General features: G+C 49.4%; 1 protein-coding gene across 3 annotated transcripts in view; it reads right to left on the bottom strand.

Annotated features, from left to right (window-relative positions):
- Window positions 1-17,998: 17,998 nt before the first annotated feature.
- The window catches only part of cnbd1 (cyclic nucleotide binding domain containing 1), a 345,231-nt gene continuing 338,240 nt past the window's right edge, over window positions 17,999-24,989 (bottom strand). For all 3 annotated transcript variants that reach the window (XM_085992714.1, XM_085992717.1, XM_085992716.1), the window contains one exon: window positions 17,999-18,592. In XM_085992714.1, the coding sequence (XP_085848840.1) occupies window positions 18,476-18,592 (117 nt within the window). In that variant the 3' untranslated portion in view covers window positions 17,999-18,475. The remainder of the gene's footprint in view (window positions 18,593-24,989) is intronic.

Here is a 24,989-nt window from a genome sequence, read left to right as displayed (position 1 = left end):
TTACAGTGCTGCCGCATGGCGCGGAGTGATACTAGATGTCCAACGCTGCACCGTGCACTGCCCGTGCACAGTGTGCCACATAGCAATATAACTACACCATACCAAAGTAGGTCCATACCAAAGTAGTTCCATTTAACGATGTGTTACTATAACAATGTAACAGGATTGATTCAAACCGCTCACAGGCAGTCAAAGGCATAACTGACTGGGCACACGCCACCCCCTACAGAAAATGGCGACTGCAGCAGGGCACTGGCAACAGGGTTGCGATACAGTAGACAATGGTTCGGATGAGCAAACCATGATGGAGGAAAGGATTTCTGATTATGTGTTTAGCAAGGTGAATATCACTAAGAAGTGGATCACCACTCTGTTAAGGGCTGGGCGTCCAGTAGATGCAGCAGCTAAGTGGACAGAGGGAAAGGAACACAAGAAGTCCTTAGAGAAGGCGGTCTGGCTGATGTGTTTCAAAAAGCAGGTCCAGCTTTTGGGCAGGCTCGTTGCAGCACAGGCAGCCGAGTTAGAGTCAGCCCTGGAGATCCAGGATATGGCTCTAGCAGGGGAAAAGTTACTGGTAGCATTGCAGGCCTTGAATCAGGACAGAGTGTATTTAATGGGAGAACACAAGGCCCAGTTGGAATACCTATGGTGCCAAGTCACCGAAGCCAAGGGAAATGAGTTAAGGTTGCGGGAAAAGAACGCCCGCTTGGCAAGGCAGGTTAGGGAACAGGAAGAGAAAGTACAGGAGGTAAAGGCAACTTACAAGCTAGCGAGCGAACAGGGGTTTGAGGAGGCAGACCACGGCCCCTGCAAGGAGCGGATAGAAAATCTGAGCCGGGCCCTCAGGAAGGCAAAAGGCATGGTATGCCTTAAAAGCCTGAAGGCAGGTCAGGCGGATTTTATGGGGAACGAGGGGAGGACAGTTCAAACATCACCGATAGTGCCCAGGGACGACCTGGTTGAGGAACAGGAGGTCTCACGACCACCACCTGTAGCGCCAAGTTTCAGTGAGATTTGGCAGCAAGGGGGGGTGGAGCCAGAGGTGGGAGCGGAGGTGGAGCAACCCCCACCAGAGAGGTCGGAGCCGGGACCGATGTGCCCAGCACGGCATCGGAGGTTCGACCCACCCGTCAATGGCGACGATGAGGGACCCCTCCAAAACCAGTTCGTATTACCCTATAGCACCCAACAGCTTAGGGCTATGGTCAACCATATCCCGAAGCTGTCCGAAAAGGGCGACCCCTCGATCCACTTCATGGACATAGAGCAGGCAGCCAGCGTCAACGACTGCGATGGCGCTGAGCAGGCCAAGATGCTGCTTTTCTCCCTGGAGAGTAGTCTCCTCCAATCCCTCTCTGACGAGTGTAAGAGGGGGCAGAGCGGGTATGAAGAGCTCAGAGATGCAGTTCTGGAGGCCATGGGGATGAATGAGGGAAGTCCTTTCTCCCGTGTGGAGAAGACGGTCCAGCTCGCAGGAGAAACCCCGCAGGCTTTCGCGGACCGGTTATGGCCGGTGTACCGGAGGGCCTGTCCGGGGGCGCCGAACCGGGTGTTCCTGAACGGGGATCCCCTGGCCCATTGGCTCCGTTACCTGGTGGCGAACAGCTTGCCACAGGTCCGGGCCAAGGCAGAAGTCTGGTTCGACCCCAAGATCCCCCAGACCACCGAACTTACGGTGATCAGACAGTTGACTCTAGCCTATAAGAATGGTAGGGGAACTGATGCACACCCACCAAAGGGGAAGGTGCATGAGGTAAAGCCCGGACCGGGTAGGAAAGAGTGGCATCAGGAAGCGAATAACCCCCCCAACACAAAGACGAATTGTTACGGGTGTGGGAAGGATGGTCATTGGCGGAAGGAGTGCAAAAACCCTTGGAAAGACAACAAGAGAAAGAATTCCACAGCCCCAGCCCAAAAGGCAGGGGCAGGAATCCCTCCCGCAGAGGTCGAGTCACTTTTGGACACCATGAGGTCCTTATTGACTGGCCAGGGGAGGGTAGCAGCCGCTACCGCTGCTCTGACCCCGTCAGCCCCATCCAACCCACAGCCGTGACTAGAGCCAGCGCAGCCTGTTTACCTGTGTTCTCTCCAGTATGATGAATGGAAAAGACCCCTCTTGGAGATGGAGGTAGAAAAGATGACGGGGACCTATCTGTTGGACACGGGGGCATCATGCACCGTGGTCTACTCAGCTAACCCCACCACCTCGCCTCTATCTAACGGGGTCCCATACAGTCTGTCGGGGTTCACAGGCAAAGAACAGGCTGGCTCGTTTTCCATCCCGCTCGCCATTCGGTTAAGACCGCTCCGCTCCAAGTGGACCTGTGTTCTGATGAAATGGGAAGTGGAGGGTGGAAGAGGGGTCCTGGGGGCCGACTTTATTTTAGGCCACGGGATCCTAATAGATTTGAGAAATCATTGCCTATGGGGGGCAGGTAAAGGAAAGGACGGTGAGGTAGTAGTGATCCCAGGAAAGGAAGGGAAGGGGACCCTATGCACCATGAAGCCTAAAGAGGGTTATAACCTCGAGCTTATGGTCAGCAACACCCCAAAGGAGTTCCAGGCATTTGTGCAGGCCTACCTGGCCACATTTGCCACGCATAAACACGACTGCGGGAGGGTCAACGGGTTTGAGGTCAGTGTAGACAGGGACCCCATGGCCCGACCACAGAAACAGTATAACTTCCCCAGGGAAGCGGAGCCAGACATGGAAGCAGCCATGTCCTCGTTAGTAAAGCAGGGAGTTCTGAGGCTGATAACCACCCACGTAAACTCTCCATTGTGGCCGGTTAGAAAGCCGGACAATTCCTGGAGGGCCACGGTGGACTATCGGTTGCTCAATAGTAACATCCCAGCCTGTGCACCTACAGTAGCAGCAGTTGCCGACCTGATAGGAAGTATTCCAGCATCCGCGACCACTTTCACGGTGCTAGATATTTCCAACGGGTTCTGGTCCATCCCTTTGAGGAGGGAGGATCAGTACATGTTTGCCTTTACGTTTAAAGGGCAACAGTACACGTGGAACTGCTTGCCTCAGGGCTTCCACAACAGCCCCAGCATTTTCCATCACTGCATGGCAAACAGTTTAAAGGATTTCAGCCAGCCCAGACAGTTGGTCCAATATATGGATGACCTGCTCCTGTTCACTGATTTGAGAGAGGAGCATGGCCCACTACTGGCCGAACTGCTGGAGCTGCTTGGGCAAGAGGATTTTAAGGTAAACCCAAAGAAAGTGCAGATCGGCCAGCAAGAGGTGAAATTCCTAGGCCTGACCGTGCACGCTGGAGAAAGGGCCATAGATAAGGCTAAGAGAGAAGCGGTACAAGAGTTACCGGTCCCCAACACAGTAACGGGTGTGAGGTCATTTCTGGGGCTAACCGGGTACCGTAGAGACTTTATTGAGGACTATGCAGCCACAGCGGTCCCTCTGCTCCGACTCCTACACAAGGGAGTGGAGTGGCTTTGGGATGAGGGTTGCCAGGCAGCATTTGTCAGGCTCAAAGGATTTGCACACCGCACCAGCTCTAGGGGGCATAGATGGGGGGAAAGAGTTTATCCTGGAGGTAGCAGCCAGCGGGGGCAGCCTGAGTGCTATGCAGCTCCAAGAGTGCCACGGCAGGCTGAGGCCGGTGGTCTACTCCTCCAGGATACTCACAGATGTGGAGAGGAGCTACTCCAACTATGAGAGGCACCTTTTGGCCACACATTGGGCTGTGAAAAGATCACTAATTTTCACAGGCACCTCTCCCATCACCCTCCTCACCCATCACACACCCACCCAGATGCTTCTGGATGGGAGGATCAAGGATGGAACAGTGATCAGTGCCCGCATTGCCCACTGGACCTTGCTCTTCTCACAGCTGGATCTTAGAGTGAAGGGTCTCTGCGAGCCAAAACTCGCAGCCAACCTGGTATATCCTGGAACAGCCCACCGGTGTTCCATTGAAGGGGTCTGGGAAGTGAACATAGGTTTAGGGCCAGGATATATCCCACGGGCCGCGAGATCTATGTAGACGGTTCCAGCACGGTATCTGCTGGCGAGCGTCTCACGGGGTGTGGAGTTTACGACCTAGCGGCAAACATTGCCCTGGTGATTAAGCTCCCCAGCACCATGAGCGTCCAGCAGGCTGAACTGTCCGCAGTAGTGTACGTCGTTACACACCCCGAAATCTTCCCCACCCCCTACACGATTTGCTCGGACAGCATGTTCATGTGCAATTTGTGTACGGAGTACCTGGCTATCTGGTCCCGCCGCGGATACACCTCCGCCGACGGGAGACCCCTCACAGTAAAACCCCTGCTGGAAAAGATCCTAGCAGCATTGGGGGAGGAAGGGGAGATTTTCATCCACAAGGTGAAGGCCCATTCTGCCACAGAACCCCGCAGCCAGGGCAACCAGCAGGCTGACATGTTCGCCAAGGAGGGTGCCCGGACCGGCACTTTCTGGGACCCCTATGGCTCCAGACCCATGGCGGCGGTCAGAGGTAGGGACGGGACCCAAGGGAGTGGAGGGGTAGCTTTAGCCCCGGACCTTAAGACGATCCAAGCCCAAGAACCCGTCCTCAAGGCGGTCCTCAGTACAGTGACTGAGGGTAAAAGGGTAGAGGGTCCGTACGGCACAGCGACCCTCTCCGTGAAAGAGGGCATGCTGTTCCGGGGGGAGCAGTGGGTTCTGCCGTAGCAGCACCAGAGGGAGTTCCTTGAACTGGCCCATGAGGGTCCAGGAGCGGGACACCCCGGGCCTGAGACCACCTGACAATGGGTGGAACAGGCGGGATGGTGGCCGGGACTCAGGGAAGATGTCCGCGAGTTCTGTGCAGGCTGTCTTGTGTGCGCTGCGAATAACCCTGACCCCCACAAAAGGAAGGTACCTATGGAACACATCAGGAGGGTAGAGGGACCATGGCAGTCGATACAGGTCGACTACATCGGGCCCCTGCCCACCGCCCAGGGAGGCTATAAGTACTGCCTAGTCCTGGTGGATGTGTTCACCAAATGGGTAGAGGTCTTCCCCTGCAGAACAGCCACAGCTCTGGGTACTGCCAGGATCCTGGTCCGGGAAGTATTCTCACGGTGGGGGCTACCACAGTATGTGGAGTCCGACCAAGGGAGTCACTTCACCGGACAGGTGATGCAGAATACCCTTATGCTGTTAGGCATCGAGGGGAAGTGGCACGTGGCCCACAACCCACAATCATCAGGGATTGTGGAAAGAATGAATAGGACCTTAAAGGAAAGGTTGAGGAAGGAGACGGTGGACTCGCCCCGTAAATGGGCCGAGGTCCTACCGTTGGTTCTGATGGGGATCCGGGCCAGCCAGTCGAAAAGCACGAGGTACTCCCCGTACGAGCTGATGGCTGGCAGGATTATGCGGACCCCCACCCATATACTAGCCCCGGTGCTCACGGAAGGTCAGCTCAGGGAGGTGAACCGGGACAGGTTCGCCCAAAACCTCTTTGAGCACCTCAAGCAGGTCCACGAGCAGGCGGCTGGGAACATGGGAAAGCAGCATCGGAGTAACCGATTGCTTCTCGAACCCCGAAAGCACCACGAGTGGGAGGTAGGAGATCAGGTCATGGTGAGGAACTATGCCCGAGTAGGGAGTTTGGAACCATTGTACATGGGGCCCTACAGCATTGTAGATAAAGCCAGCCCCATGGTATACGCCGTTAAGATGCCCCGGCATACCAAATGGTTTCATATTAACCAGTGCAAACTGTTTAAACCTGAAAGGGGAAAACAGCCAGTTGGGGTAAGGTCTGAAGATAAAAATCCTCAGCCTGCAGCCGGAGCGAGTTCACAGACTGCACAGACAGGTGCTGTGGCTTGCTTAAAGGGAGGGGCCATCACGCCCATCAATTGGGACACTCCCCCACTCTTCTGGGCTCCAGATGAGGAGGGACCTGAGGGTGAAGACCCCGCCCCTAACCCAGGTGTAGAGGAGGAGGGACCTGAGAGCGAAGACCCCGCCGGACCCAGTTTTGAGACCTGGGGGCGGAGACTCTCAGCCTGTAGCAACAGGCTGCAAAGAGTTACCTGCCCCTAGCCCAGGTTCTGGAGAGGTCAAGCCTAAGGGGGAAGATCCCCAGCCAGCGGCAGTGGTAAGCCCACAGGCTGCACCGGAGGGGAGAGCAGTTCGTGTTAAAGGCCCATCGGCCAAGAAAACCCCACCCGCCAAAGCCCCTAGAAGGTCCTCACGGACGCCCCAACCCAGGAAGCCATGGTCACCAACTCCCCAGCTTAAAGGGACAGCCTCCCGAGTCAGGGGGAAGTCAAAGGACAGAGGTCCCCAGCTAGCCGCCACGGGCGGCGAGGGACCAACAGTACAGGACGGTGCGGGCACGCCGGTGGAAGCGGTGTGCCGCAGCCCAACCAGGAATTAACCTGGCCACCCGGAGACGGGCGGTGGATGCATATAGTTTAGGTAATGTAAGGTTATTGTTAAGTTTAAGTATTTAGCTTAAGTTCGGGTATTTTAGCTTAAGTTAAGTAAGGTGATGTGTAGTTTTAGATAAGTCATAATCTGCTAAGAGTGTGTATTTGAGTCGAGGCCGCAAGGCTCGACTCTGCTTCACCCAAGCCAGAGAATCTCTTGGGGACCTGGCTGTATGTTTTTGTATCTGTTGCAGAAAGACTGTCGGGATGAAGGGGATCGTAATCCTACTCGCCTTGATGGGACTGAGCCTGGGAAAGAGGGGCGGCGTAGAGGACTCTCACATCTATGGGTGCTCCGGAGACAGGGCACCTATAGCAACCGACGGAAGCGGCGAACGGGATGCAGAGGAGACCGCCGTCTACGTCCACGAGGGAAGGTGGCCAGGATGGCTGGGGTCCAATTCATCTCAGTACTCCAGCCAAACAGGATTCACGTACGGGGAAGCCTCCCTCCTGTGCCCCAGGGTACGGGTCATTACCACAAGGGTCAGCGTCACTGTAGGAAAACGTATATGTCTAACGTGCAAGGGACACATTCCTCTGGATAGGTGGTGGTGGCTCAGGAAACTGAGCAAAGATATGAGAAACCCCACAGTCGAGTGGGAACGGTTGGGGAACAATACCCACCAGACGATTATAGGGACTCATGGAGGATTAAGTGTGTGTTGGGACAAGTGGTGTGAGCCGGACCAAGGGATTTACATCTGTATGTGGGGGTCAGAGAGAGTCTGCCCCACAGGCATATCCATTATTTTCCACCGGCAGTGGCAAGACGCCGAGGAGGGGATGAAGTGGGATGCCAGCCTGAAGGTGTGTGCGGTCCCATACACCCCGATCCCAGTCAATGCCACTGAGCTTGTGCCCCGCCCACGGTGCAGGCGGCGAGGATACCCAGGGAACGGTGCCCCACCACCACCAAGGGACCAGGCAATGGGCTGGTACTAGTGCCTACGGATCAGGTGCTATACCAGGGGGTACACTACGCGGTAGCTTCCGTGATTTTAAATCTCACCGAGGTACATTTACCGGAGTGGTGTCCCAAAGAAACAGAGCAGCTATACCAGGCCCTATTAAAGGACATGTTCAGGAAGTTTTATGAGTTCAATTTCGCCAATGTTGACAAAACCGAACTGTACACCACACACCGCGAGTTTTTGGGTAATGCAAGGAGACAAAGAAGGGGAGTATGGAATGTTTTTACGGCGTTTAATACTGGGTCCTCTGTCATCAACAGTTTGGATGACATAGAGCTGCATACCCAGATAAACGGTTTAAAAACACAGTTAAGGAAGATATTACTGGATGAGAACAAGGTAGTGGGCTCGGAGTTGCATGAGGACCAGGCCATGACTGTGGTGTATGTGCCTTTAAGAGCAATTATGGTGTATGTGCCTTTAAGAGCCCCAGGTGTGCGTAATGCCGGTAATTGCCACTTGGGCTATATAAGCCTGTGTATTGTGTATATCCTTTAGAAACCCCCCCCCCCAGACTTGCTTAGTAAATACCTATGAACCAACTCCTGTCTTCAGTGTCTTTATCTACACACGGACACTACAGTGGCGACGAAGTGGAAACGGACTTACCTGCAATTCGGCAGCACCTCAAGGACATCGATTCCTCCAGCGTCCAGAAGACTCAAGGAAGTAAGAGAAACTGTGGTTTCACCAGCTGGCCAAGCTGGTGACAGGTACTGCGCTAATCCTTCCTGGGCGTCAGGCTGGAGCTCCAGCAGCGGGCTCTACAGCTGAGACAGGCAGCGAAATCGGAGGCAAGCAATAACGGACTGGGAGGGTGCACTCGAGAGACGGCCGGCGCGGCAAGCAGGTCAGCGTTTAGACCTCCGTCGGGAACGAGTCTCCAACAGTGAATAAACGGAAACCACAGTAAAACAGCGTTGTTATCGGTAGCAGTGGCGGGAAAGCACGGGAAGCGCCATATCGTTGCTACAGAGAGAAAAAAAAGCGCGGGAAGCGCCATATCTTTTCTGAAATGCCTAAATCTGGTAATATTGAGGCTTTTGATGGCGAAATAGAAGATTGGACCACATACGTGGAAAGAGTAGAGGTTTATTGCACTGCAAATGGAATAACAGATGAAAAAAAAGCTTCAGTACTTCTGAACTTAATGGGCGCGAAGACATACGGGCTGTTACGAAATTTAATCACTCCAGCCAAACCAAAGGACAAGACTTTTAAAGAAATTGTTGATACCCTGCAGGAGCATTTAAACCCAACACCGCTGCTGATAGCGGAACAATTCAAGTTCTTCAAGAGAAATCAACACAAGAATGAAAGTAACGCTGATTACCTAACCGAATTAAGAAAGCTATGAAAGTACTGCCAATTCGGAGCAGGACTATCGGATTATCTTCGAGACAAATTTGTTTGCGGTCTCTTAAGTGAAGGAACACAAAAAAGACTGCTTTCTGAAAAAGATTTAACATTGGACAAAGCTTTCAGTATGGCTGTATCATACGAAGCAGCAGCAAAAGGAGCTGCAGAGATACAACAAGAGACACAGGACTTCGGCACCCATAAAATGACACAGGAGTTCGGAAGATGTTATCGTTGCGGCAGATCCACCCATAACCAGAGGGACTGCTGGTTCAAGGGCAAAGCATGCAGGCAATGTGGTAAGATTGGACACATTGCACGGGTATGCCAATCTGGACAAAATAAATCCACTGACAAAAAACAAAAAATCAATAAAGAAAAGTACAGGAAGGTACAAATGATGACGGACAATAGCTCCGAAGACCAGAATAGCGATAGCGACTCCGGAAACAAGAGACTAAGCTGTCTCAAATTACATAATGTACTTGCCAAAGAGGATTACCAAACCATTTGGGTTACCCTCACAATAGCAGGGTCCCCAGTTAAAATGGAGCTAGATACAGGATCAGCTCTAACCGTAATAAATCGACGAGATTACGAGAGGCTATTTTCGCATATACCTCTAAAAGACACATCCATTATCTTAAAAACATAAACGGGGCAGAAAGTCTACCCCAAAGGAAAAATAAGGGTGCCTGTTGTGATGAAATATTCCATTCATCACTGCCTGTGACTGTGGTTGGTTTCAGGTTCCCCCTTACCATTGTATTGCCTGTGACTGTGGTTGGTTTCAGGTTTCTCCTCACCATTGTATTGTGTATTGGAATGTATGGAATGTGTTGTGTGTAGGGCTCCGCCCATACCTGGCCTCTATGTAAGCCAGCTCAGTCTGACCTCACAGCCAGTACTGCAGACCTCCAGGGAAGATACCTCTCTCCACTGCGTGTTATCTTCTAAGTTAATAAAAGCCTTGTTGTTTCGCTAACATCGAGTCTCGGGATTATTGAGGCACATCACCTGTGGTATACAACGGCAAAGAAATACAAAAGTTGTATTTATACATTCTACAAGATGGTGGTCCACCGTTGTTGGGACGTGAATGGATAAGGAAGATACGTTTAGACTGGCACTCCATTCAGGCACTGACGGTGACCAATAAGGAAAAAAACAATGATGACATCATACCTGAACGATTAAAAGACATCTTGGCCAACGCCAAAGAAGTGTTTCAAGAGAAACTAGGAACCTTGAAAGGCATCACCGCCTCAATAAAAGTGGAAGATACAGCAATTCCAAAATTTTTTAAGGCAAGACTGGTGCCATACGCAATACGTCCGGCAGTCGAGGCAGAGCTGAAGAATTTGGAAAAGGCAGGCGTATTATCCAAAATAGATTGGAGCGAATGGGCAACACCCATCGTTCCAGTCATGAAAAAAACATTGAAAAATAACTCTGAGGAACAGAAAAAAATTCGCATCTGTGGGGACTTTAAGGTGACTGTAAACCCGGTCCTTCACATGGTACAGTATCCTCTTCCGAGGATAGAAGACATTTTCGCCTCACTATCCGGAGGGAAACGTTTCACAAAAATTGACTTGGCACAGGCATATCTACAGATGGAGGTTGAGGAGACCTCTAAAAAGTATCTCACAATAAACACACACAAAGGCCTGTACCAGTACAATCGACTGGTTTTTGGAATAGCAGCAGCTCCAGCTATCTGGCAAAGAGCTATGGAGCAAGTCCTGCAAGGGATTCTGGGGACTCAATGCTACCTAGACGACATCCTTATAACAGGAGAAAACGACAACGAGCACCTTGCCAATTTGGAGCAGGTGCTCACTAGGCTGAAAGAACGGGGCCTACGAGCAAATCGCCCCAAGTGCGAATTTTTCCAAAATCAGATATCATATTGTGGCCACATAATTAATAAGGAAGGGTTGCATAAGTCACCTGAAAAAATTGAAGCAGTTATAAAAGCCCCAGCACCTGAAAATGTTTCACAATTAAGGTCATTCCTGGGATTAATAAATTACTATCATAAATTTTTACCGAACTTATCAACTATTCTACACCCTCTTAATGATCTTCTACAGACAGTCATAGAGTCATAGAGTTTTACAGCACAGAAAGAGGCCCTTCGGCCCATCGTGTCCGAAGGAGTGATTTGGAAATGGAACGAAGACTGTAAACGTGCCTTCCATAAATGTAAAGACTTAATCACATCCGAGAAAATTTTGGCTCATTACAACCCATCACTACCAATCAGACTGGCGTGCGATGCATCCCCTTACGGCATAGGAGCGGTATTGTCCCATAGATTCCCTGATGGCTCGGAACGGCCGATAGCTTTTGCGTCACGCTCATTGAACTCAGCTGAGCGTAACTATGCCCAGATAGACAGGGAAGCACTCAGCCTGGTATGGGGAGTGAAAAAATTCAACCATTACCTACACGGACAAAAATTTACCTTGCTGACTGACCATCAACCCCTCATCTCCATATTCAACCCTAAAAAAGGTGTCCCCATTATGACGGCACAAAGACTACAGAGGTGGTCCCTTTTTCTAGGGGCACACCAATACAACATTGAATACAAAGGGTCAAAACAGCATGGGAATGCTGACGGTTTATCACGCCTACCGTTGCCAATGATAGAAGAGGCACCTACAGTAGACCCAGTAGAGATATTCCACTCTACCATAGTGGAATGTCTACCGGTGACAAATTCTGCCATTGAAAGGGAGACAAGAAATGACCCTACTCTCTCACGGGTCTACGATTTAACAGTGAAGGGATGGCCAGCACATGGCGAACCACTGTTGCCAGCATTCTCGCAAAGAAGAGAACAGCTGTCAGTGTGCCGAGGAACATTGATGTGTGGATCCAGAGTGGTGATTCCACCCAAACTCCAGGATAAAGTGCTAAAGGAGCTTCACGAGGGGCATCTGGGTGGAGTGAAAATGAAGAACCTAGCTAGGGCGTTTGTATGGTGGCCAGGTATCGATGGAGACATCGAAGACATGACCAAGAGCTGCCTAGGATGCCAGAAGGTCCAAAATGCTCCGCCACAGGCCCCTCTACATCCATGGGAGTGGCCCTCATCTCCCTGGCAAAGGGTGCACATCGACTTTGCTGGTCCATTTATGGACTCAATGTTCTTAATCGCAGTTGATGCACACTCCAAGTGGCCGGAGGTAATAAAGATGTCCTCCACCACCACGGAAAAAACCATCACAGTATTAAGGACCATATTTGCCAGGAATGGGCTGCCGGAGCAGATATGTTCTGATAATGGACCGCAATTTGTGTCCAAAGAATTCAGAAAGTTCTTAAAGAACAATGGGGTAAAGCACTACACGTCCGCCCCATACCATCCCGCCACCAATGGATTGGCTGAAAGGTTTGTCCAGACCTTCAAGAAGGCCATCAAGGCCATGGGTAATGAAGACATAAAACTTCAGCACAAGGTGGATAACTTCTTATTTGCATATAGGAATGCAACGCATATGGTTACTAACCAAACTCCCGCCATGATGTTCTACAATAGAAACTTAAGATGCCGGCTGGATTTGGTCAAGCCCAACATCCGAAGGGACGTGGAGAACCAGCAGTTTCAGGGCATGAATGAAAGGCCAACTAGGGCCTTCCAGATAGGCCAACCGGTTTTGGCCCGGGACTACCGTACCGAGAAAGGGCAGCCTGGAACTATCTGCACACGATTAGGACCACTGATGTATACCGTGGACATCGGAGACAGCATAATAAGGCGCCATGCTGACCAAATCATCAAGTCATCCGAAAAGGGACAACCTACACCACCACTCTACACATCTAACGATGAAGTAGAGATACCCATATCTACCACCGATCCGGTGATACTGGAGCCCGATGAACCCGACACTGGCCTTCAAGCCGAATCAGCCTTGCCAGAAGAACCTACTACACCACCAGAAACTACTACACCCCCGAGGCGTTATCCGGACCGAGTCAGGAAGCCTCCTGAGAGACTAACTTATAATTAATTAATACAGCAATGTATATTATTTTGCATATAACATGTAATTAATAATTACTTAAAATATGATGTACTAGTTAGCTAGAAGGGGAGGAATTGTGGTGTATGTGCCTTTAAGAGCAATTATGGTGTATGTGTCTTTAAGAGCCCCAGGTGTGCGTAATGCCGGTAATTGCCACTTGGGCTATATAAGCCTGTGTATTGTGTATATCCTTTAGAAACCCCCCCCAGACTTGCTTAGTAAATACCTATGAACCAACTCCTGTCTTCAGTGTCTTTATCTACACACGGACACTACAATGACGGTCCATTTAAAGGAGATTATAGCGGAGTTGGAGAAGCATGCAAAGACGGTAAATGCCCTCATAAAGAAGGATAGAAATGCTTCTGATCAGGCTGCGCAGAATGAGGTGTGCGTGCTATACGGGGCGTGGTTACTGGGCGAGGGCCGCAGTAATCTGGAGGATTTAAAACAGGGTTTAGTCCCCTCCTGGATCAGCAACAAACACCTCACAGCCCTCCATCTGTTTGAGAATGCATTAAGCCCATGCCAACTCCGGCTAGCCTCCAAGGCCTACCCAGTCCCAGTGGATTGTGGACGGTCTAACCACATGATCATGGGTATAGTAGTTAGGATGCCGGTCATGGGTAGGACAGCCTGACCCGCACCGGTATACAGGGTTGAGAACATTGGAGTCATTCAAGGGGGTGCACACATTCGTTTCACAGTGGTCCCAGCTTACATCATAAAGTGGGAGCACGCTATGACAGGTACTGACCTCTCAGGGTGCCGGAGCCAGGGAGCACACATAATCCTGTGTCCCCAGCATTTGAATGCCTATTTAAAACCGCAGTGCAGGTTCAGAGCTGCTGGCGCGACACCTATAAATTGTACCATGGAGGCAATGGCACAAGGCCATGTTCCCCTGCAGGTAGCATATATAGGAAGTGGGACATATTGTGTCACCACAGGTGCGCCTCGCTATCAGCATGGACAGCATAGCTGGTGTCCGGTTAGTGACAGCAGTTTCTGTTTTAAACCCAAAGCAGAAGTTCAAGTGGCCCAAGAACGAATTGTCCCCATTCCTGAACCCTCCACTGTTCACCTCACTGTGAAAGAGAATTTTACCAACCTGCAGAAGTATGTAGCACATTTTGGCTATGAAATCACCCCTCTCCCAGAACACCTTACCAAAATACTCAAAGCCGTTATAGTTTCACAGAAAAATTTTTACACTCTAGAGCAGAAAACAGTAGAGATAGGGGCTAAGATATTGGATATTGTGATTCCATCCTGGTGGGACATTTTCAATAAAATAGAGCTCCCTTCATGGATCAGACTGGCTTCCCACATTCTCGTGGTTTGCCAGTTAGGGATAGTTTTGTATCTAGTCTGCATCCAGTGCAAGGGAAAAGGTCATAAGCTAGAATTCCAAAACCAGAGGATCTGGAAGGAACATTATGTGAAGGTGGAGGGAGACACGCCTGTTTGAGTTTTTTTGTATTTTTGATTAAAGATTGTTGTTTCTTGTGTTTTGTTGTTTTTTACAAAGATTTTTGCGATGCGTTGTTAATAAAGATGTATGTGTACCAAGTGGTGCAGGGGTATTGGACCCCTCCATGCTTGGATGTGTGTAAAAGACTGTAGTTATTCTATGTATGCTTATGTACACTACATTTTTGCGGAATGGGAAGTGCATGTGTCGTGGGATCATAGATAGGTAATTACAGGGGAAGATTGACTATGGAGGGTCAGAAATTTTGCTCACCTTGTAAGGATGATACTTCAAGCAAGTTTTAGTGTCACAGGGGGGTGTGTAAGGTTCTCAAAATTCCCACATTCCCCCAAGGTTATTAATAAAAGGGACCCTGTATGGACAATTTAAAAAGGGTACCCCAAAGATGGCGTCCGCACCTCGTGACCAAAAGCCTGTGAGATTTTACAAGCTTGGACTCTGCAGCACAGAACAGGCAGTTTTGGGAAATCGAAACTTAAAATACATTTGTGAAAAGGACTTTGTGTTTGAAAAGCCAGACAGCTAGACAAACATTGAATATGCATTTTGTCAGATCGAAACAGATCAACCCAGTTAGGCCTAAGCATAAGGCCATTAGTTTGTCCGCATAAATAATCGGAAACAGCTTAAGGAAGCCACCAAAGCTGCACAGGCCGATTAAAATGCATTAATGACAATACTCACCGAGGCCATTAGGTGCGATAAACGGCCATCCAAAGCCAGTTAACTTAGATTGGTATAATCATTTAAAACAGCCCACCAAAAGTTGGACAATAGACTGACCTGATTTGGCACGCAGATAAGGGTTTTCAATGGGAGTATAATTATAGGCCCATTGGTAGCCACGTTGTCTTGCTTGCTGGCTTGCTCGCGCTCTCTCTTCCTCCTGCGCTTGCCACCTAGCCACTGCCTGTGGCTTCCCCAAATCCATCAGGGACGCCGGCACAGCACCAGGCGAATGCGGGCAGACCAGGCCAGGCCGGACCCAGCGATGAGATAAGACGAGACGAGATGACTTGAAATCAGACGAGATGATTTTGAAGAAGATTGACGAACGCTTCGAATAATCAGGCCTTCAATCCAGCCGACCTTCGACTATCTTCATGCAACATTCAACCGCCACCCGAAGAAGAAGAACCATCATCCCTGCGAGGTAAAGTACCCAAGCAAAGACTTTAATATCGGGGTACTTTACCGGGACAACGCCCTTGCCGTGCCCTGAGGCCACGTGACGACGGCAAGCTCCAGAGAGCACAAAGAGCGAACCCCAAAACCCCACAACCATTATAACTCAGCAGATTTTGACTTGGTGAGCATGAATTCCTGGCCCCTCATAGCTTAATCTAGTTAGGTATTATAGGTGGGATAAGGTTAAGGGATTTTGTTAATGTGTGTTGTTTCCTCGATGTGCTGTGTGTTCCCCATTCCCATTTGAGTATATTCTTTTGATAAGCTTGTAACTACATAGTGACTTTTTCCAGTATTTGTAATTCTTACTTTTGTTTTAATAAAATCTTGGTTTTCTCACATCCAAACCACTTGTCTACTCATTTTCTGTATTGCCGCCTGTATCTAAGTCCGGTGTCGAGAACCCAGAGGTGTGGGAGCGATTCGAACCGCTCACAGGCAGTCAGGGGCATAACTGACTGGGCACACGCCACCCCCTACAGAGGTGCAGAAACTCTGCGGGACCTGTCCTCCAGCCTTGCCAGTCATTACGGCTTCAAGGCACCCCATCTCACAATTTTCAGTACAATCCTCCAGTGGGGACAGGAAACAGATATATGCTTGCCTTCCTCTTGTCTATGCCTGCTCCCAGGTACTGTGCGTCAGCTTCTCCTGCATGAAAGAAAGGAGTGTGTCAGTAGGAGCAATATTTTGAGGATGTGCATGTTAGGTTAGAATACTGTAGATATTGTGTGAAAGATGGCACAGGTGAGGGAAGTGAGGACAGTAGCAAGTGCCAAGGGTGCCAGCGAAGTGTGGTGCTTTGATTGGAGGAGAGTGTAGGGAAGTGGGGAAGAAAGACTTGAGAGTACTGGGGCTATAGGTGGTGCAGCACTCTGCAGAAAATAACATATAAGTCTTACCTTAGCAGCCCTAGTCAGGTCATTAAAATTCTTCCTACATTGCAGCCAATTCCTTGCTGCAATGCTCCCGGCATTGACCTGTTCAGCCACCTCTTGCTATTGGTGAGGGGAAACTTGTCTGGAGATCATTCCCCCCCCCCTCCCAATCGGGAAGATCACCTCCCTCCTCCTACTGACCCTCCATAAGGACCTCTAATGCGGCATCTGAGATTCTGGGGGCTCTTGCTGCATCAAACATTCCTACCATTTTCAAAGTACTCAACAATGGAAGTTGCCTGTAACCAAAATGCACCTCCCCTTTAAGAGTTGTACAAATGTAGGAAGTCACACAACACCAGGTTATAGTCCAACAGCTTTATTTGAAATCACAAGCTTTCGGAGCGAAGCGCTCCGAAAGCTTGTCATTTCAAATAAAGCTGTTGGACTATAACCTGGTGTTGTGTGACTTCCTACATTTGTCCACCCCAGTCCAACACTGGCATCTCCACATTAAGAGTTGTAGGTTGCCTTTAAATAGCATCAATGACACCCGATATCTGCCGCCACCCCCCACCCATTAGGTGAGCTGCCAATGAACAGTGTAGCACTCGCAGCACATCTGTTTTAATCAAATGAGGCATGAGCATCAATATTACTCATGTCTCTTGCTCACGTGATCCAGCATGTGGAGTGATTGCTTTGCGCATTTCCTGACCATTACAGACTTAAACGAATTTCTCCCTAAATCTCTTCAGTCAGTATATTTCATCCCTAATCTGTAATAACTTCCTTTTAGGTGTACCTGCAGTTCCAGTTAGTGGTTAATGGAATTTAGCTGGATTAAAAAGTTGTTATAAGGGAAGAAACAGAAAGTAGGAGTTCTTGGCCGGAATTTTGCTGGCGCTCAGGGGGTGGGTTTGGAAGCGGGACATCCGGCAAAATCGCAAAGATTGACAGTGGGTCGGAAACCCGCTGTCAACCCACCTCCAAACAATCTTCCCAGGTGTCGTGTCCCCGATTTGCACATGGACCCGACACCTAGCGACGGGAAGATTATAGGCACTTAACTGACGTCATCTGACACTGGCTTTCTCTTAATTGGCCGGCAAGCCCGCAGGGTGGGCTTAACAAGGCCAATTGACGTAAAATTGCACCTGTGCGTCATTGGGGGCGGGATTGGAACCCGGAGGACAGCTGTCCCGCCCCCAAGCCACACCGAGGTACGATCGCCGTGAAGAGTAGTTTCTCAGAGTGGTTGGAATTGGATAGCGATGTCCTACAGGGTTTTGTTCTGGGGCCTTTAAATTTTTTTTCCTACAGAAACTGGAGGGGTAGCTGTGACTTTTATGCTGGATTGCCAACAAATTTTATAGAACAGACATTCAGGCATAAAAACCTATATGCAGATGCTTATTATGCAATGTATTTTACTGTAATTATAATAAAAGTTATTGGCGAAACAGTGAACTCTGCCTAACTAGCTAAATACGATTGGCTTTGCTCTCAAAGAAATATTATTAGGTATGTTGTTGGTAGAGTGATAGTTCGGTTTGTGTGGTTGCAGTTGTTAGAACACTGTGCTGTGAGATTAATTTAATGGCATTGTGTTCACCACAACAAGTCATGCTTTTCTACATTTTAAAGGCTTTACTAAAGTAAACATTCTAAATGTAAGATAACTCAGCATAAAAAAAAGTCAATAAAGAAGTCTAGCTTTAATTGCCATATCTTTCAGCACGTGCCTTTCACTCAAGGTTTATTTGCCCCCAGGGAAAAAAGGGTTAATTGAAAATCTCTTGTCGTTGAGCAATAATTCTTATTTTGTATTCAGGATATAAAAGTAAGAGTGGGAATAGGGAGGATAATTGTGAAAAATCACAATGTGCATTGTTTTTCTAAATCATCCATGGTCATAGCAGTTCATGGCAAAGGAAGGCAATGTGCAGTTTTCAAGGCTTCTGTTTTCTGCTCTACAGGAAGAGAGTCTTTTTTGCTGAAGTGGATAGGAAATGGAAGCACAAGTGTTGGACTCCAGATGCTTCGTGGTAATTAGGTGATTCAGGTCCAGCTTGTTGTTCCAACCTTTGTAATCTGGTGTCATTCTCAAAATGAATGAGGGGCACTTCCTTTAGAGTGTTCTTTTCTAATCCATTTGTGGTTCCATTTTCCAATGCCAGGTTTTATTCCTTTGTACAAAATTGTTTCCTTTATCACTTTTTGCTGTTGGACAAAAAGATTAAAAGAAAATAATCAACACCCTTCATTATCAAATATACAAAATATCATTTTTTCCAGTAATAATACTGTATTATTTTTCTCGAGTGTGCAGGACTACTAGTGGCTTGGATATTAATAATTCTTCATTGTAGTAAATAACCCTGCAAAACCCTGATTACTTTTCCTGTTATAGCTCTCCACATATTTCTGGGACTCAATACCAAGGAGGTGAAATTAGTCTTGGGCAGTAGCACACAACGGGCGATCAGCAGTTGGTTTTACTTCACGCCCAATTTTGTTTTTCTAATGTGGCAGAAAATCCAGTAACCAATTTGGATAAGAAGGAATTATCTAGTATTAGGAAAAGCTTTTAATTAGATACTGTAGCTAATCAAATGTTATTATTTTGAACTGGGCGCAGGGAACGATCCCTTCACCGGAACAGGTAGGCCCAAGATCCAATCGAAATTAGACCTCGGACCTACTTTAAATTACACAAACGAGCTGTGGACACCTGCGGAGCATCCCCAAACAGCTCTCTGGTGAAGTGGGCATCAATGTTGGGCTGCTGCGATGTTGACAGTGGCCTTCAGGTAAGTCCTGAGAGGCGGGGTGGGGGGGTTGGACCGGGACACGGTGGAGGGGTGGGGACGGTGTCGATTGCGACACCTGTGTAATCGGGGAGTACTCCTACTCCTCCATGCTTCACAGGAAGGAGTTTTTTCTTTAAATCTTTATACAATTTACCTTTCATTGGTGGCCGCAGGAGCTGCTGAAGAATCCTGAGGAGAGCAGGCCCTAATTTACATATTCAAGGGGCCTGACACCTGTTTTAGGCATCTGCCCGGGGAAGTGCCATCTTCTCCAGAGTACAATTGATCATTTTTGCAGCAATGGGGTGGAAACCCAGTGGACCTGGATCTTTTTTATAAATCGCCAAATTTCAGGGCGAGGATGTTTTAAACTGCTAGTGTACTATTACCAAATGTGAACAGATTTTAACATGTATTTCATGTCTTAATCGTTCCATCTTGATTTCAAATAATTCTGTAATTTATTTTTGTTGTTTTGCTGCTTCTCTCCTAAAGGTTGTGACTCATTTGGTTTTGTCCAATAAACATGAGCACTCCTTCAGTACTTTGTGAAAGTGATCATTATTTGTGTGTGAGCCTGGTTGGTTTGTGTTGGCAGATTCCCAAATAAATAATGGCCACTTTTTGACTTGGCAGGGTACCACAGCCAAGGCTGATCCTGTATTCACCTATCATCCACATTTTCCAGCAGGGATTGTCAGATGGTGATCAAGAGCAGGAACTTCTCCTTCATTGCTTGGGAACAGTGCAGCCAATTACATCATCCTTACCTTCATCCTGTTTGTGATTGGTTAATTCAGGAGACCTAGAACTCAACACAAAGTTGAATCTGAACTTTCAACCTCAATTGCTCTGTTCAAAATTAAATTAATATTTATGAAGTTCAGACTCATTGGGCTGGATTTTGTCACTGGGGCGGGCTGGGGTCGTGTAATACACTTTTCGTGTCAACCACCCGATTCTAAATCGATGTGGGAGAATTAAGCGATTTTAACTTAAGTGGGCAATTGAGTTCCAGCGTGTGGCAACCCATGGCCCAATTCGTTTTTTCAGTCTGAAACTCGCTTCCGATGACGTCATCATTGCTGCTGCATTTCAGGTCTGCAAGAAGCCTTGCTTCTTCTGCAGACTGGCAACCTTTTGGCCTTTCATGTTAGAGAGACCTGGAGGCAGAATGACCAGCGAGAGACCTAGGTCTGCTCCCAGGTTTGATGATGTTGCCCTGCAAGCTTTAGTGGAGGGAGCTAGAGCCAATAAAGAGGTGCTCTTCCCTTCTTCAGGTAGGTAGAAGCCTCCCCAGCAGACCAAGGCTGTGTGGATCCAGGTGGCCCAGGAGGTCAACTCTTTGTTGATAACCCGCAGAACCTGGCTTCAGTGCAGGAAGAGGTTTCATGACCTTCTGCGCACTGGAAAAGTGAGTATGACTTTCCCATCGCCCTCAATCTGATCCCCATTGCCTCTCCTCACCGGCACTCAGCTTTAGCAATCTCTTCCTCCACATCCCACTTGACACTGACATCCATGCACCCTTACCCATTCCCACTCTCTCTATGCTCACATTCACATAACTATTCGACTATGCAGCCCTCACACCCCCTATCACTGTGATGCTATGAAAATAACTGACAACACACAAGGAGGGCCCTTGGTATTGCCACCTCACTCCATCTTTGTCTCCTTCTAAGCATCTATGCTTTGGATTCTCTACACTCACTTCTTCATTCTCACTCAAACTCCATTGTCTCCCTCATTGCAGGAAAAGAGAGCTCACAATAAGAGGGAAAGAGCGAGGGCAGGAGGAGGGCCACCCTCAGTAGCCCACCTCACCCCCTGGGAGGAGGCGGTCCTGGAATCGTGGGAGTGGAGGACGATGTGCAAGTGGGGGACGGACAGATGGGTGCAGCACAGCAAGCTGGTGACAGAATAGTTTTCCATCTCTCTCATTGACATTGCTTGAGTCGCTGATAATGATTCTGAAGCTCTAACAGATGAACTTATGATCATCTGCAATATGCAATGTGCATGTAACCTTGGCATCACATCTCTGACTCTTTACTCCCCCACAGGACCATCAACAGCACCCGTCCCCACTAGCCAGGAGGAACAGCCTGAGCATCCAGACTCCTCAGAGGAAGCTGCGACATCTGAGGGCACAGCGTCAGCAGAATTCAACGCACCCAGCACCAGCGCAGACACTCACACCTCGGTGGGACCTTCGCGAGATAGAGTAGTATTGTCACCTGGTGTATCACAGCTCACAAGTGAGCATCAGCAGATGGTGGAGACCGGGACAGCAGTGGAGAGTCCTAATCGGAGGGCGGAGGGCTCTCCCAGCTCAGCTCAGCTCAGCTGCATGTCAACCCTCTGCCTCTGGGTCAATCCACAAGATCAGTGGTGCTGGAACTCCAGGAACAGATGCAGGAGTCTCTGGCAGGTTTTGTCTCCAGGGTCGCTGCGAGTGTGGAGCGAATGGAGGAGTCCATTGCGAACATGAGCAGAGCCTTTGTGGAGTCATTGGCGCATGAACGCATCACCATGGAAAGGATGGCAACCTCCATGGAGGTGATAAGTCGCTGGAGTGCAGAAAACATGGTGAGTGTTCTGAATAGAATGACATCTCTGGAGGAGCGATGGTCATCTATTGAACAGAGAAACCAGACCTTCATGGAAGTCCTTCTGAGTAGGACTGCCAGTGCAGATATGGGTCCCCATGGTCCCGCTGATGTGCAGCAAGGTGCTCTCAAGCCACTTGCAAGCACTAAGGGGGACCTGACCCATGAGAGGGAAGTTGGTGGCAGACATCAAGGAAGTGGGGGCTCCTCTCCAAGCGCTCACACTTCCATGCCACTGCAGAGCCCTCGGTCAGAGCCCCCACCCAACTGAGATCGGTGTCTCAACCCCTGCACAGCCGCAGGAGCAGCAGACTGCTGGCGAGCCCTCACAGGTTCGCAACGCCAGAGGACACCCGCCAAAGGAGTCGAGACAGGAGCAGCAAGAAACTGAGCAAGGGGCCTCCACATCTGCTGAAGCCACAGGGGAAGCACCACGTAGGGGTACGCGTAAGAGAACGATACTGCTCAAATAGTCACAAGGGTAGTCACTTGGGTGAAATTTGATGTTTAATGTTAAAAAGCCATCAGATGGTTACTGTAAATAAAAAATCTGATGGCTACTGCTGCAGTTGTGGCGTGTGTCATTTTGCTAATGGGACTTCCACATTGAGGGCTTAGGATTACTTGCAATTGTCAATATGGTGGTCAAATTGTTAGGAATCCGCTGGTTCTTGGCCATTGTCGAAGCTCTGGTAAGAAGCTGCGAGGCAAAAGTGCTTGATTGGCTAGGCTAAGCAAATCTGGCCAAGATGAGTGCGTTCCTTGCATCCCGGGCAGCAATGTTCTCACTTACTGCTGCCGCTGGTTGATGGGCCTCTGCAAGATGTTCATTTTCGCTCTCCCCCTCCTCTTCCTCCTCCTCATCTGAGGAGGATATGTGAGGAGCCACTTGGTCCTCAGGAATCTGCAAGCCACGATGCTGTGCCATGTTGTGAAGTGCACAGCAAACCATGATGATTCTGGAGACCCTGGCGCTCCTGTTGTTGCTGCTGATGTTGGTGCTGCTGTTGCTCATGTTTCTGCTGGTGCTGCGGCTGGTCTTCATCCTCATCTGATGTCCAGAAGGGAAGGAAATAAATGGCTCCCATGCTTCTGGTATATCCCTCAGTTGAGGAAGCGCTCAGTCAAGGTGGCGAGAGGGGTTTCCCAGGAGGTCACACTGGAGATGGGTGTTAGGCTCCAAACTTCCACAGCTGAGGTTATGCCTTCTAAAAGATCCCCCAGACCTGAGGCAACAAAGTCCTGCCACCTGCAAATGATGGCTGATCAAATATCCTATTTAATGGTGGAGCTGCAGCTAATAGTCAGCAATCCAATTGTGCTCCCGCCAGGTTTCACGGTCGTGTTTCAGAGCAGGCGTGCTTCACGTGGGGAAAAGGGTTAAAATCACAAAGGCCTTTCAAAATGGGATAACAGAGGCAATTTAGTGCTTGTTAAGGGCCTTAAGGGCCTATCCCGCCTCTTGGAGGTGGGACGGAGATGGGAGCAGTAAACACGATTTCTTGAAAATTGCTTGGAGGCAGGATGGAGGCGGGGTTGGCCTGCCCGCCACTTTTTGCAATTTTAACACCCCACACGCCTCCATTCCCGCCTCCATGGCCCTGTGAAATTCGAGCCCATTAAAAAAAAAAAAGTCTGTTCATCCCCAAAAGAAGAGTTTTCCAGCCTTGGCTCAGTGGCAGCACTCACCTCTGAGTCAGAAGATGTGGGTTCAAGTCCCACTCCAGAGGCTTGAACACATAGGCTCGATTTTAATTCCCGAGGCGGGTTGGAGTCAGGTTGCATGTTGGGCGGGTTTGGGAGCCGCTTCCAGCGGGAACAGCTGCAGAGTTGCAATTTTTATTAAACTAGCTTGTTAATTTCATGGAGGCACGCTGGCCGGTCCAATGAGTGGGATCGGGTCGGCTGGCCGCCTCTGAAGCATCATAATAGCAGCTGCTTTTAAAGGTTCCATTCAGCCTAAGCCTTTCTATTGTGGTTTGCTGCACTTGTTTTAAAAGCTGTGACTTCTTCCACAGGCAAGGCAGCTCCTCGTTTTAATGATGAGTCCCTCCAAGTTCTTGTGGATGCTGTCAGAGGGCGCAGGGAGATTCTCTTCCCTCCTGGATGGAAGGAAGCCTCCTCCGCAGACCAAGGCAGCCTGGCTGCGCATTGCTCAGGAGGTGAGCGCAAGGCCCATTTATGCACGCTCATGGATCCAGTGCCGGAAAAGGTTTAATGATCTTGTGAGAACATCAAAAGTGAGTAGCCCATCTCACTTGCCTTCACTCTGCTTCCCTTCTCTTCTCATCACCAGCATTCTGCGTTGTAAGCCTTCTCCTTCACATCCCACCTTACTCTTACTTCCCTTGCACCCTTTCCTATCCATCTCTGTCTCTGCACTGAATCACTTCAGCATCCTGCCTATGCACCCCTTAGACTCGCTCTCACTGTCATGCAGTGACAACTAACAACGCACAGGGAGCTACCTTCCTCTTGGCACCTTACCCCATCTTCGTCCCACTCAAAGCTTCTATGGTAGGGATTAATCACACTCACTCCATCACTGTGGCTGAAACACCGCTTGCATCCCTCCTTGCAGGAAAAGATAGCCCACAATAAGAGGGAGAGAGCAATGACTGGAGAAGGAACACCTACCCTTGCAACATTGACCAGTGCTGAGGAGGCTGCTTATGAGATTGTTGCAGGTGGCGGGGACCTGGATGTGGGTGATGGAGAGTTGGGCACACTAGAGGAAGCTGGTGACATAATAGAGTTTCATCCCTCTCAGAAAGCAATAGAATATGATGTTCATAGAGAATCGCTTTGTATCATCTGCTCAAAAGGATGTGTCTGCTACATCAATATCAGATGTCTAATTCAAGCCTTTACTCTTCCACAGGACCATCGAGCGATCCCCTCCTCACGATCCAGGACGAAGACCCGGACATCTTCTCAGAGGAACCTGAAGCCTCTGAGGATCCAGCGTCACCAGGACTCAGCACACCCAGCACCAGCGCAACAACGCACACCTCAGTGGGGCCATCGCTAGTTAGCGCACAAGTGAGCATCAGCAGATGGTGGAGACAGCGACAGCAGTGGAGAGTCCTCTGCGGAGGTCGCAGGACTCTCCTAGCTCTGCTGAGCTGCATGCACACGCTGTGCCTCTGGGGCCATCCAGAAAAAGAGCCGTTCTTGAAATACAGGAACAAGTGC

The sequence above is a fragment of the Somniosus microcephalus genome, chromosome 7, assembly GCF_052327205.1.
Source record: "Somniosus microcephalus isolate GS21.2 chromosome 7, FLI_Smic_1.0, whole genome shotgun sequence".
Lineage (NCBI taxonomy): Eukaryota > Metazoa > Chordata > Chondrichthyes > Squaliformes > Somniosidae > Somniosus > Somniosus microcephalus.
This window is presented reverse-complemented; position numbering and strand designations above follow the sequence as displayed.